A 13,410-nucleotide genomic window follows, 5' to 3' on the forward strand; every position below is an offset into this window, starting at 1 on the left:
ATTAGCTTGATTATCTTAAGTATTGATAAAATATGTATTAAAGTTGATTTCTTTTCCCTCACAAACAATATTTGAGTACAGACATTGGCTTGCTGAGAACACAATAACCAGACAACAGCCAGAAGGAGAATTTTGGTCATTAAGGAATTAATGATAAATAGTTATAGCTGATATAATCTGCCAACAGCTGAGCAAAAATTTGAAGCCTGCTAACATGATTTAAATGTTTCCTTCATTGTTTTTTGCAAATAAAAAAAAGAGGGCAGAAAAAAGTTTCAATGAGAGATTCTGACAATTATGCCAACCAGCAACCGGATCCATAATGGAACTAACTATAAGAATCTGACTATCTCTCAAAATAAACATAAATCTGCAGTAAAACGCTCATAAGAAAAGAAGAGCAGCATATATTCATGTTTTTAAGACCTTGAACACGTACAAACGACCTAAATATCATTCAACTCTAACATAGTGTGAAGGGCTGCACTGATATAATCTGTCAATCAGTATGTCGCGTGTTCACTCACCGAATGTCCTCCACCGAACTGGGCGGGCAGCCTCCTGCCAGGCATCTTTGGTCTGTTAGCAGTGGGGTGAGAGAGCTTCTCCGAGGTAGACGACGACAACTCATCAAAACTCATCAGATCTGTTGAGATTTACACACAGCGAGGAAAATAACAGATGAAATTATTTTTCTAGTGGAATGTTTCAGCCGTGACTGTGGGTGAACTGACATTTCCACTTTACTCGTTCAATTTCATTGCGATTAAATTGCTTGTGCGCAGTTTTATTTCCTGCCAGTTAATGATATTAACAACCAGTGCAGCAGAAAATGAAGCGTTTAGAGAACTCGTGTAGGAGTGAAATGGTCCATCAAGAAGACAAACACAAAGCTTAATATACAGTAATGTAATCAAGATACATTTTAGGGAGTCAGAAGACGGAAAGAACCCTGAATGTCCTTAAAATCACCCCTATTCAAAAAAAAAAAAAAAGCCAGAATAGACAAGACGAGTCATAATGAGAGATTATTTCCTCCACTAGGAAGGTGTCACTGCTCGTCATTGCAGGGTTTTTTTTCCCTCTGTAGGGTGAAAACAGGTTAAATGAGGTGGAAATCTTATTAGGCCACATGTATGTGCTTCACACACATAAGATTCCTCTGTGCTCCTGTAGTGTCTCTTAGAGTCCTCCTCTTCAGCGAGGTTGTATAAGGCCGTATTCTAATCATTCATGGTTGGGTGCATGTCCATTACAAATATTCAAAAGGCTTTAACCCTCATGTCTGACTTCAATAGAAGACTAAGTGGATTATCACCATATATAGCCATTGTCATACATTTGCTTTCAGTGTTTTTTGTGGTACTCTTAATCTCTGATGACTAACTTTTACTTTTACTTGCTGCAGGGTCTTAATCTGGTAATCTATGGTACTGCAGCGACGGAGGAGTTTAAATGCTGGTGTTTCAGTCGGACAGTAGCTTTCCAGCTCAAAACACAATGTAGTGCTTGTAGTATTTGTTGGTATGTCAGGTCTTTGGACATATTTTCACTCAGAGGCTGTGTTAAGACTCAAAACAGCTCTGCAGCAAAAAGAAATGGTTACAGCAGCGATAATTCTCTCTCTCTTCCTGTCAGGAAAAAAAAACATAAAAACAAACTAAATTTTAATGTGAGTAAATCAGAAAATCAGAAAAATGATCAAATATACTTGATCTTTAACATTAGGAATAAAGAGTGGAGGTAAATGAAGGCCACGGTATGAGAATTTCACAGTGAATGTACGGCAACGTGACAAAAGTTTGTTTCCGTGATCGCAACGGACTAAAAAAACTTTTACAACTGTGAAAAACTTCGGTGGCTGTTGTGTAACAGCACTTTGCACCTACACGGTGGTAAACTGCTGTAGTTCAGACAGCACTGTCTGCGATTTGCAGGAAAAGATTGAATTTTCATGTTCCGCAGCGATGCATGTCAGACTGGCTTCTGGCGAGCAGCGCGGAGTTTTAGCAGCTCTTTACCACCTTTACGAGGCATCTGTCACAAACACTAAACGCCGCGGTGAAATACCTGCAGGTCGGCTCTATTAAATCCATCTCGTGTGTCTTTTTTCCTTTGACCTTTCCGTTTCCCTTTCTGTTCCCATGTGCCTCCATATGTCACTAAACTCTCCCGTTCCACTTTCAAAATGTCAACCTCTAAATTATTAATCTTTTCAATGATGTCGGTTCTTGCTCGTTTTCACCCCGTTCCTCGTCGCCTCCTGTCTTTTTATTCCTCTCTGACTTACACTGAGCTATCTTTTCCTTTTTTGGGAGGCGATGCCAAGTCGTACGTGTCTTCCTCACGTCTTACACGGTTTTATTACTGGGATATCTGCATATTAATGTATGGATCCTTTTTCCCACACTCACTCTGACAGCTAAATTATGCAAAATCTGACAGCTGCAAACTGTTGATTGACAGTGTTTTAAGGGCTGATGTAAGCGTACAAGTTAGAGAAGTGAGACTGTTACCGAGAGGTGGCAGATTAAAAAACAAGGAAAAGGAGTGAGAAATATTATTAATGAGGTATTCTGGTATGACTAATCTAAACCTGAACTACAGCTGTTTCAATTTGATTCACACACTCAGGGTTTCAAAAACTCATGATATTTTTAACCTGGTTTGTGTGAAAACTAATTACAGCAGTAGAAAAGCTCCTTCTTACTCATACAAAATGTAAAACTTTTCCGTTTCCCCCTTCTTGTTTTTTTAATAACAGATAATAACAGAATAATATTTTCTATGTTTTATTGCTTGTTATTCTCTTAAATGAATAAAAAAAAACTAATCTTGTTTTACAAGCAGATCCATAAAACTAATGAAACACACCATAAGAATGTCCTTATAAAAAGGTAAGGAACAAATGTATAAACTATTCAACTAATATTTTCCAGACACCAAAAAAACCCAATTTCCAAAGTAAATATGGTGACCAGTAGCATCCAGCTGCATGTTAGAAGATGAAGCCATATTTAGATGCAGCATGCAAGCAAAGTCCAAAGTGAGGACACGTGCACTGGAGGCAAGAATGTCTCTATTTTAATGAATATTTGTGGTTATTCTGAGTTATATAACTCCATAAATGTACAGAGACAGGAGCAGAAGGGAGTGGAGTCTGGAGGAAAATAAGTAAAAAGTTCCTAGTCGTTTTGGAAATCACTACAGCCGTTGTTTCCACTACGGGAACTTTTCCCTCTGAGGTGGTATTATCAGTGAGTTTCAAACGTCAGAGTCATTTTTTAATTCTCCATGGACATAATTTACATGATCTATCTGGTTCCTCAGATGACATGGAAATGCAAACCTATTGCACAACAGGGATTTTTATTTCCAAGCTTAGTTCCTGAGATTAGTTCATCTGGTTCCAAACTATCTGGAACTTTCGGTTGAAAAGGGGCTTATGTGTGCTGTCACACACACAAAAGTGCTTGTTGTCACAGAAAATGTCATTTATTGAATTCTTGTGAGCTGAGGACAGACTGAAAAATCACTTGCAGTCAAAGCAAGTCCTTTAATTTCATCCTGAATGTCCTCTGTACCAGAAAATAATCAAGAGGTTTGCTAATATCTAGCAAAACAAATCCACCCATTATTCAGGATTTTGACTTTAGTTAAAAAAACTTCTGTAGGTCATACACACCCATATCTGAGGACTTCTCCCCCCAGTCACCAGACAGTGTTTTGGGTTTGGTGGGAAATGATGGCTCGAAGTCAGACTTTGGTCGTGTGGAAGGCACCTCTCCATTGTGCCTGTATAAAGAGGTGGAAATGGAAGAGAAACGGAAAAACACAATTAATGGAAAGTTTATACGGGAAACGGCAAGAATGAGAACGGCATGACACGTTCCTGTAAGGACAGATAAACAGACTCACTTCAGGTTTGGCGAGGGAGCGAGAGGCTTGTCGGGCCTCTTTGGTGGGAGGCCTCCCGGTCTGCCTTTCCCTGGAGGGGGGACCGGCTTCTTGGGCGGGACCACCGGCGCTGCAGGCTTGGATGGTCTGTGATCTGGCGTAGGCTTGTCAACTAAAAACGGAGAGAACAGAGAGGACAAGAGAATTGGGAAGGTTAACAAAATGTCGAGAAGAATGTGACAAAAGAGAAACAAAGCGTCAGAGAGGGGAAAAAAAAGAAAAACATACGACTGAACCAGGCCTTTAATTCTGCAAAGACTCCAGGAAAACATTTAAATGGACAAAACTTAAATACACCTTTGTGCAATCAGCTTTATAATTACACACAATAAGTGAGAGTAGCTGAGGTAAATTATTTCAAATGAGTCACTGGAGGTCTGTCTGGATTGATTTCTGTTTGTTTTTATAAAGGAGCTGAAGCGACCAGGACAAATTGATGTTCAACAAGCCTGTCGGCTGAAAAAAGTTTGTCAATCCTATTACCTTATTAACCCACTGATGACATTTTGTTCTGTTGACAACAGTTCTGCATGAGGACTGCAAATGTGTGGGGAGGTGATGATGAGTACAACTATTAAAAAGTTCCACAAAGTTCTGAAGGAGTTTTCAAGCTGACTGTTCAATGTCTGATGTGGTTAACTAAACTGAGACAAAAACTTTCAAGATAAAACACAGCAGGGCTTTTATGTGATGTGTGTGTAACAAACCCTAAATTCTAATATAAAAGTCGGTATAGAAATAAAGATTCTGCTGCTCTGAGTTGCTCTTTTTTAATAAGAAATAATGTTTTTATACTAACAACTCACAGTAAAGGCACGGCTGCAAGACTTTTGAAGTGACAATTCTAGTGAAAGTGTTGAGTTTCATTCATGCTACATTAACATCGTTTGAGAAGACAAAGTGGAACACCTGACATGACTCCTGCTGTATGAGTGGAGTTAGTGCTGTTGAAATGGACACTATACTGAATTTATCAACACCAGATTGGCATGGAGGACGTTTTTGAGTGAGTATTAACTAACAGAAAAGAGGAAATTAGAAATAAAGGCCCTGGTCCTCTGTGCTGCTGCAGAATTTGAGAATCTACTACTACTATTAGGCATAAATTCCACTGCATATTAAAAACTCTTTCTCTTCGTCTCTATTGTCGGCTGTGTCTCTCTGCACTGTTTCCATCCCAAACACACTTTTCTGATTTAACTGAAAATGCTGTTTCCATGTGAAATGTATCCACACATGTTTCCAGCTTGGTTTGAAAACTTTTCCATCCACACTAAAATACCAGCACAATAGGAAAATGAGGAAAAAGGCTCAATATTACATAAAATTGTGCACAAAACTCATCTAGTAAGAAATATGTCACACACAGCCGAGTCACTGTTGGTAGTTTTTATTTCAATATTCTCCACTTCTTTTATCGGACAAGAGAATGAGTATGAAATCATGTTTTTATGACTCCTACCTGTTGATCAACACACATGATTTCATGCTTGCAAAAGTTGCAAAGAGCGACATGCACAGGAATGCAAATAAAAGCTGTATTGTGTGATCGGCTATATTGACGGTTCTGACATCATTATGATGGGACAGCTTAGTTTTTGATTGTATAGCAAGTTTAACCCACCACCACTTCTGTCCCTCATAGAGGAAAATAGAATAGAGGTAGTTGTGAGGTAAGAGGCTTACCAAAAGGCTTTGTGATAGTTATTTGTCACACTAATATAATGGCCTTGTTTAATACATTCATCCAATGATCAATTCCTGATTGTATTATTTTATAGACTTATTCTATTGAATGAGTGCATTTTAACAATATTAAAAGTAATACTTTTTATGGCACCGTGACATTGCATTTAAAAGGATGAATATTCTAGGTTTGCTCGTTTTTATTCTGAAAATTTCTGGTCTGGAAATGGTCTTGATTTCAAAATGGGCATTTAAAAAAGTGTGGTTGGTCTTATAATTGTATATTAAGGTCAGAGTCTTAATTAGGGGTTATTTCCAGATCACAGCTATATTGTGAAGTATTCATCCCCGTTTGTCTGCTGGTCCCTTCACACTGCATCTAAATAAGCCTTGTGGGACTCTTGAGAAAAGATCTCATGTCCCCTGAGGACCCCCTAGGAAACGAGTAGGGAAAACAAAACAGGCTGATGTAAGAGATAAGTATGCTGAGGCGGTGGGATGAAAAAACAGAGGAACACAGTAATAGTTAGAAAGAGAACAGAGTAGAGACATTGAGGGAGGTGGAAGCGACTAACCACTGGTAATAACACCTATTAAGTGAAGACTTGCACACACAAAACAAAATGATGCAGAGCGGAAGACGGAGAGAGAGAGAGAGAAACTGAGAGTGAGTGGGCACATGCATCTGCACTTTGTGACTTACTTTATTGTGACAGAAAAGGTTAGAGCAGAGATGTGAGAGATCAATCTGAGAGTGCCGCCATCAAAACCCTGAGGGCGCTTGCACTGAAGAGGAGGCTTTCTGCTTTATTAGCGCAGAAGCAGAGAGGAGATAAACAACTACACTGTATAAAGTGACAGCTGTACAACAAAAAAGAAGAATTTCTGCTGCTCCTTCCTCTAGAAACGTCATCCAGTTTTACTGCATCCTCTTATCACTTCCATAAAGTTGCTATTTTTTAATACAAGATAAAAACACATTACCGTGTAATGGAGTGGGATTCAGAGTGCATCTGCAGTGACACCCTTTGGCTGGGGAGAATTTCAACTAACAGAGGAGCCTTTAAACAGAATTACGTGTGATGTGGAAGGAGAAAAAAAGTATACATATATATTTATTTGCACTGCTACGTCGGGTTTTCTACTGTCAAAACTATCCCTGCGTTCTCACATTTGCTCACTTCTTTATTTTTATCAACTCATTTCCCAAATAATCATTGATGACACCAGCCGCTTGTGTCTGTGATAAGCTAACTGACAGTGAAATCTGCCTGCAACGGTGCCTTCACTGACACAAATCGAGTTGTTTCCCGTGCCTGATAACAAGCAAAAATAATAAAAATAATGAATACTTTGATGAATTTGTGAACTGTTCTGCCCATATTTCATGAAGAAAGTTCTATAAATTGAATTTGACGTGTCACTCATATTTTTTATGCTCTAAATGCTGCATCTAATATGCATCTGATAGCATGTACTTACTTGATGTATTTGGGTGTATAATCCTCTCAAAAGACTTATGCAAACTGACATCGCCTGCGCCGCACGTTGACGATGCCATAACAAAAACATCAACGCTAATATGCTTCTCTGGCAATAGTTAATGGCTGTTGGGCTAAATCACATGTTAGGAAATATTTAAAGAGGATGAGGTTTTTTTTCTGCTGTAAATGAGGGATGCATTTGGGAAATTTGAGTGTGCTGAATGTCCTTAAAGTCTGTTCTTAAGCTGTGTGACAGGAGTTATATAACCGCATAATATATTCTAGTAACAGCACAAAGTAACTTATGAGTCAAGCGACTGTGTGAGATTAGAGACAACAGCCTTAATTCACACGCAGCCTTCAATTCATTATTTATTATGTTTAGCATATAATTAATGTTTCTCCAGAGACACTTAATGTTTATATGTTGTGCAAAAACAACTCAGACCTGTTCATCTATATTTAATGTACCCATTGCAATTTCATAAGGTTCACACTCTGTTATTCATTTATTGGTTATTTATCTGTTATGTTATTGATTTAACCATAAAGTATCTATTCAGCCAAACTGAAGCTTATGTTTTATCCCACAAGACTTCAATCCTAACAGGGCATTTAATCAGGTCGGGGGGCTCCTGCAAGGTGCAAATGATGTAACAGCGGCACAGCCCTGCAGGCAAGTTCTTGCAAACACACACACACACACACACAAACACACAAACACACAAACACACAAACAGCTCGTTTCCTGTGAGCGGTACAGTAAGACTGAAACTACATTGACAGCACATCCGTCTCTTAACCAAGAATGACTTGACAGAGCTCGCCTCAACATGTGATGTGATTACTTAACTAAAATAAACTGACCCGAGGTGTGAGTTTCCTGCAATCACAGAATAACCACCAACAACCACCAACATATTTGTCGATTAGTCATGGACAGAAAAGGAATCAGAAACTATTTTGATCATGATTAGTCGTTTCAGTTATTTTTCAAGTTGTCTGGTTGCTTCTCCGAGGTGAGGGTTTGCTACTTTTATCTGATTTATATCATTGTAAATTGAGTATCTTTTGGTTTTGGAGTGTTGAGTGGACGAAACAAGATATTTGAAGATGCAACCTTGGACTCTGGGATTACCCTTTTTTTCCCCAATACTGTCTGACGTTTTTAGACCAAAAGATCACCTGTTGTTGTTGTTGTTGTTGTTGATTAGTTACAGCCACAATTCATTTACATAGAACAGATCTATTTTCATTTTACTAAAACTGAATTTTTCAATTCCTCTCAGTTTGAGAATTGACATCTTATTTGGTGCTAGTTGAGTTAGCTTTAACTTTATGGATTTATTATGTTTGATATAATTTTATATTAGTACATTTTATAGATTTAAATGTTTTGTCTATCTTAGTTTTACAATCTTGGTACCAGTGTTGTTTAACATACATTATCCTTTGAATTTAATGTTAAAATTCTTTTTCTTTATTTAATTCCATATTGATCCATTAATAAATCAAGTTAAAAACATGTATTTAACTGATTCTTCTTGAAGCTTAGAGAGGAGCAGTTTTATGTTTATGTTATGAAAGACAGACAGAGAGAAGGAGAGAGACAGGGTCAGGGTGGATAAAAGAATCTGTCTCAAAATTTCTCTGTTCAGATCATTTTTTAAGTATTTCACTGATCAGCATCGGTAAATTATCTCTGATATTTTAAACATGTCTGTGTTTAGCTGGAAAACCGAATCAAACCTGCTCCAGTGGAGGCGAGTTGATCCCAGAAACTTTTATTTCACTAGGAGATGAACATTTCACTTTTATTAACAGCTTAGGGGATTAAACAGCAGGAGAAGGTGAAATAAGGCCACGGAGGGAAACTAATCGGGGACCGGGGGGAAAGAAGTCACGAAGACAGGAAGTGACAGATGAATGAAAAGGAAAAAAGCTGGAAAACGGTCTGTCCGCTGCCTCCTCAGGTCAAGTCAGGTCAAGAGTTAGTGCTAACAGGGAATTGAGTGTTCCAAATTGGGAAACGGGAGGTTTCTGATGTGTCATGCGAAGCTGTAATAACGTGAGGAAATGACAGGATGAGAGAAGACCGGGAGGGTAAAGAGGAAAGTGAGGAGTGTTGGAGAGTCCTACCTCTGTCCTCTGGCTTGATGGGATGAGGCTTTTTGTCGGCACTGGGAAGCTCCGGCTTGAGACCTGAAAAACGGAACATGGCCGGAGAAAGTCAGAGAGACACCTTGTCCGTCTGGCCACGACCAATTCAAGACTCAACAGAGAACGGGAAGGAACAAATGCTTTCATAAGCACATTCATGCAAAGAAAAACGCTCCTCTCTGACACACACACACACACACACACACACACACACACACACCGCCCTCTACAAGGCACTGAGAGACGGACAGTTAGGTACACATATATCCTTTTTATCTCTATCACACAAAACTACTTAACTGTGCATGTGTAGCTGCATGCACTCATTTGTGGTTTGGTTTATGAGACACCTTTTTGCAGTGTTGAGTCAGACAGGAAGTCACAGACACATTCACTGATCCCACACTATACAGAGGTCCCACAAATGTACACACACATCAAACTGAAACACAGCGCAGTGGTAGGAAGACAAGAATGCAAACTGCTGCTTCCTGTGCAGACGAGAAAAAAATGATAACAAGTGTGCATCTTTTGCTAACTGAGGATTATACAGCCACACTAGTGGCTTTGTGAGGCTAAATGCTAATATGCTCGTAATGATAATGCCAGCGTGTTGATGTCATGTTGAATTACACTTTGACTAGATGAGTGCGCTAGATGAAAAGTCAGAAGATCAAAGTTGTTAGAGTTGTGGGGAACATGAATGAACTAAATTTAACAGCAGCTTGTGCAATAGTTCTTGAGATACTCCAATAAAGAACTAAAATGTCAACCTCATGGTGGTGCTAGAGGTATATATATATAATATATACTGATGTGTGACAAATTAAAGCAACAGCAGCACAGGTCTGAATGCTTGACCCCTACAGTGAGGGGATCCGGTGACTCTGTTATGCTTTTGGGGGTATTTTGCTGGCATGGTTTGAGTCCACTTGTCCCCTTAGAAAGTCCTTCTGAGTCATCACCTTTATCCTATGATGAAACATTTCTATCCTGATGGGAGTGGTCTCTTCCAGGATGACAATGCTACTATCCAAAGGGCACGAGGGGTCACAGAATGGTTTGATGAGTATGAAAATGATGTGAATCATATGCTATGGCGTTCACAGTCACCAGATCTTAACCCAACTGAACATCTATAGGAGATTTAGGACCGATGTGTTAGACGGCGCTCTCCACCACCATCATCACAACACCAAAAGAGGGAATATCTTTTTGAAGAACGGTGTTCATCCCTCCTGTAGAGTTCAGAGACTTCCTTTGAGATTAAGATTTCCTTTAATTTGTAACCTGTCTGTATGTGTATACGGACCAACTTGGAAACTTTCCAAGGAAACAACAAGAAATACATATGTTTTGATATCTGACATACTGTGATTAATTACTGTCTTGCCACAATATACATATGACTTCAGCCATGTGATTTAAAGGCAAATTTGACATCCCTTACCTGGAACAACCACCTGCTATTCACATAATGTCCTTTTAAACTTTTTTATTTTCATAACATATCCTCAATCATTTTTAATCAAGTGTGCTACGTTGAGTCACCAGTATGTTCCACTTCAAGATCGTCAAGACACTAACCCTTTTTGAAACCTAGCACTGAGCTGATAGCATTTAATGAGGTGGAAGGTGTAAAGTGAGATGTTGTCAGAGTTCCTTACCTATGCTTTTTGATGGTGGAGGTGGCTTCTTCGGTTTCTGACGGAAGAAAAAGGAGGGAGAGAGAGGGAAAGTAGGTCAGAGTGACATCAAAGTAGACGCTGACTCATTAAGAGACACTTACTTTTACTCTCTCAAGTACAGAAACCCAACACACAGGCAGGGAGAAAGGGACAACAGATCAGGTTTGGTCTTAACAAGGAAAATCTAATAATACCCCAGTTTAAAACCTAGAAGTCAAACTGGTTATAGTTAGAGAATTGTAAGGGGAAACAAGTTCAGTCATTAAGTATATAGGGCTGGGCAAGAATTTGGTAATAATATGATCTTGTTTTATTTTGTGCCCAATTAAGCAATCTATGCCAAGCAAACTTTATTTTAATGCTGTCTATTTCATCTTTCTGTGTGTTATTTGAGATCACATATAAATGATTATTTCTGTCATTACAAATGATGTTTTTTCTGCAGTCGACCGGGGCCTCAAGTATCAAGAAAACAAACACGAAAGACAACAAAGCGACTGATAAAAGAGCAGTCAGTAACTTGAAGAAAGTTCAAACTTCCAGTAAGTCAGCTGGTGTTGTTTCAGTGTGTTTTGCATTTGTTTTTCTGCACCTTGTGACAGCATTATGTCTCTCTCCGATAACAAGTATGTTAGTGCTTTCTACACACATGGTTGGAGGGTGGAGAGGTGATAGCGTGAGTAGGGTAAGTGAAACTAAACTGACTTTGAAAACAACATGCTGCAAGGCAGAGAGTGAGAAAAATATTTGAAAAGTATGCTACATCTTCCTAATGTGAGATTTTAGTGATCTGTGCGATCTTAAGAACATCTAGCGTCACTGCACTGAGCATTGTGCGTCAAACATGGAAAACAAATGAGGGAAATGATTAACACATACAGCCTGGGTGTTTCTGCAGAATTCTGATCAGGACCTAGTAACTGAGGGCTCCATCTACTGTGGAGAATAGTGGAAGAAAAGCCACTGAAGGGAGATTGTTTTGGTTTGTCACTTAAGTGCATTTTTATGCAACATTTACCATCAAATACTGAGATATGTTCATGACTCTGAAGGCTCATCCATATCTTTAGAGAAAAAAAAAAAAAAAATCACATTTTGCTTGTCTGATTCACTTTGATTATTTATTACTCAACCAGCAGACTCACTGATCAGCTCAACACAACACACAATCACAGTCTTCTACACAGCCTGCTGGGTGATGACATCTTTGGAACATATGTGAAACACACAGTTCACCAAGTTCCATTAAAAAAAAGTAACAAAAAAAAACCCCCAAAACTTTATATCACTGAACTCAGTCAGAACTGTCAGTTCGCAAACCTTGTATCCTCAGCAAACATGGTTTCCAGGGAAACAGCTGCGCCCATGACATGTGTATTTATCAAAAGTAGAGCCTGAAGCATCACTAATAGAGGCAGAGCTATACTGTGTTAATAATTGTGTTTGCTAAATTTCATACAGGTGTGACTAGAAGCAAGGATTAGTGACAATTGATAAAATCCAAAGCTCATTGTACATTATAAACAGGGTCACTATGGAGGTTGTGCAACCATGTTTCAACCATTTCCAGTAGGCGATAGTTGCACTTAGATGATCAGATATGAGGAATTTGGTCTTTATTCCTTACTTCTTATGTTTTTATGTGTTTTATGGGATGATTTTTTTTATTTAAAAAAATGTACAGCTAAAAAAAATAAAATTGAACAAATGCTACACACAAACCGCAAGAGATAATGCGACACCTACTGATGCTCGGTTCACCTGCAGCAATACTATTTGACCAACTTCACTTGAATTTTAAACAGAGAGATGGATTCAGTCCATATTAAATGCCAGTTACCTGTCAAGTCAGGACCGTTTTATTTGTATAGCCCAATATGACAAATCACAACTTTACCTCAGGCGGTTTTACAATCTGTGCAGCAATACAACATCCTCTTTCCTCAGGCTCTGAATATAGCTTTGACGCTATATTAGGAGGCAAACACAACTGAGAGTGAGGTCACTTCCTTACAACGGCAGACTTATGGTTTTTCTTCTATTCTAGGTAAACATTACTCATCTGTAGTCCTCCAAAAAAGTCTCAAAAATGACCATAATTTTTTTTTTTTTTTTTAAAAACAGGGTTGTTGCCTTAAGTTCTACCTTCTTCCAATAGACTAGTTTTCAAGTTGCTTCTAAAATTGCTTCTTTTTGACATTTAATGACTTGGACATCATCTTCTTCATCATTATCATTGTTATCTCTTTCCACAGGAAATGGATTCACAGCCCCTGTGAGCCAAATAATCAGCAATGATGGTCTGATTGCTGACAGCCATTAAATAAGCAAGCCTTTCACAATCTAATCATATTATTTAACCCCTGAGGGGATCTCGCCTGACACTTAGTCACATTCACTGGAATATGCTTTCTTCACAATTAAATATCCTGCTA

General features: G+C 38.7%; 1 protein-coding gene across 2 annotated transcripts in view; it reads right to left on the reverse strand.

Annotated features, from left to right (window-relative positions):
- Window positions 1-13,410, reverse strand: part of LOC122999755 (CD2-associated protein) — a 66,141-nt gene that overhangs the window by 14,352 nt on the left and 38,379 nt on the right. For both annotated transcript variants that reach the window (XM_044376966.1, XM_044376965.1), the window contains 5 exons: window positions 10,955-10,991; window positions 9,267-9,329; window positions 3,919-4,069; window positions 3,686-3,795; window positions 528-646 (listed from right to left, as the gene is read on the reverse strand). In XM_044376966.1, coding sequence (XP_044232901.1) covers window positions 528-646; window positions 3,686-3,795; window positions 3,919-4,069; window positions 9,267-9,329; window positions 10,955-10,991 — 480 coding nt within the window. The remainder of the gene's footprint in view (window positions 1-527; window positions 647-3,685; window positions 3,796-3,918; window positions 4,070-9,266; window positions 9,330-10,954; window positions 10,992-13,410) is intronic.

The sequence above is a fragment of the Thunnus albacares genome, chromosome 16 (genome assembly GCF_914725855.1).
Source record: "Thunnus albacares chromosome 16, fThuAlb1.1, whole genome shotgun sequence".
Taxonomy (NCBI): Eukaryota; Metazoa; Chordata; class Actinopteri; order Scombriformes; family Scombridae; genus Thunnus; species Thunnus albacares.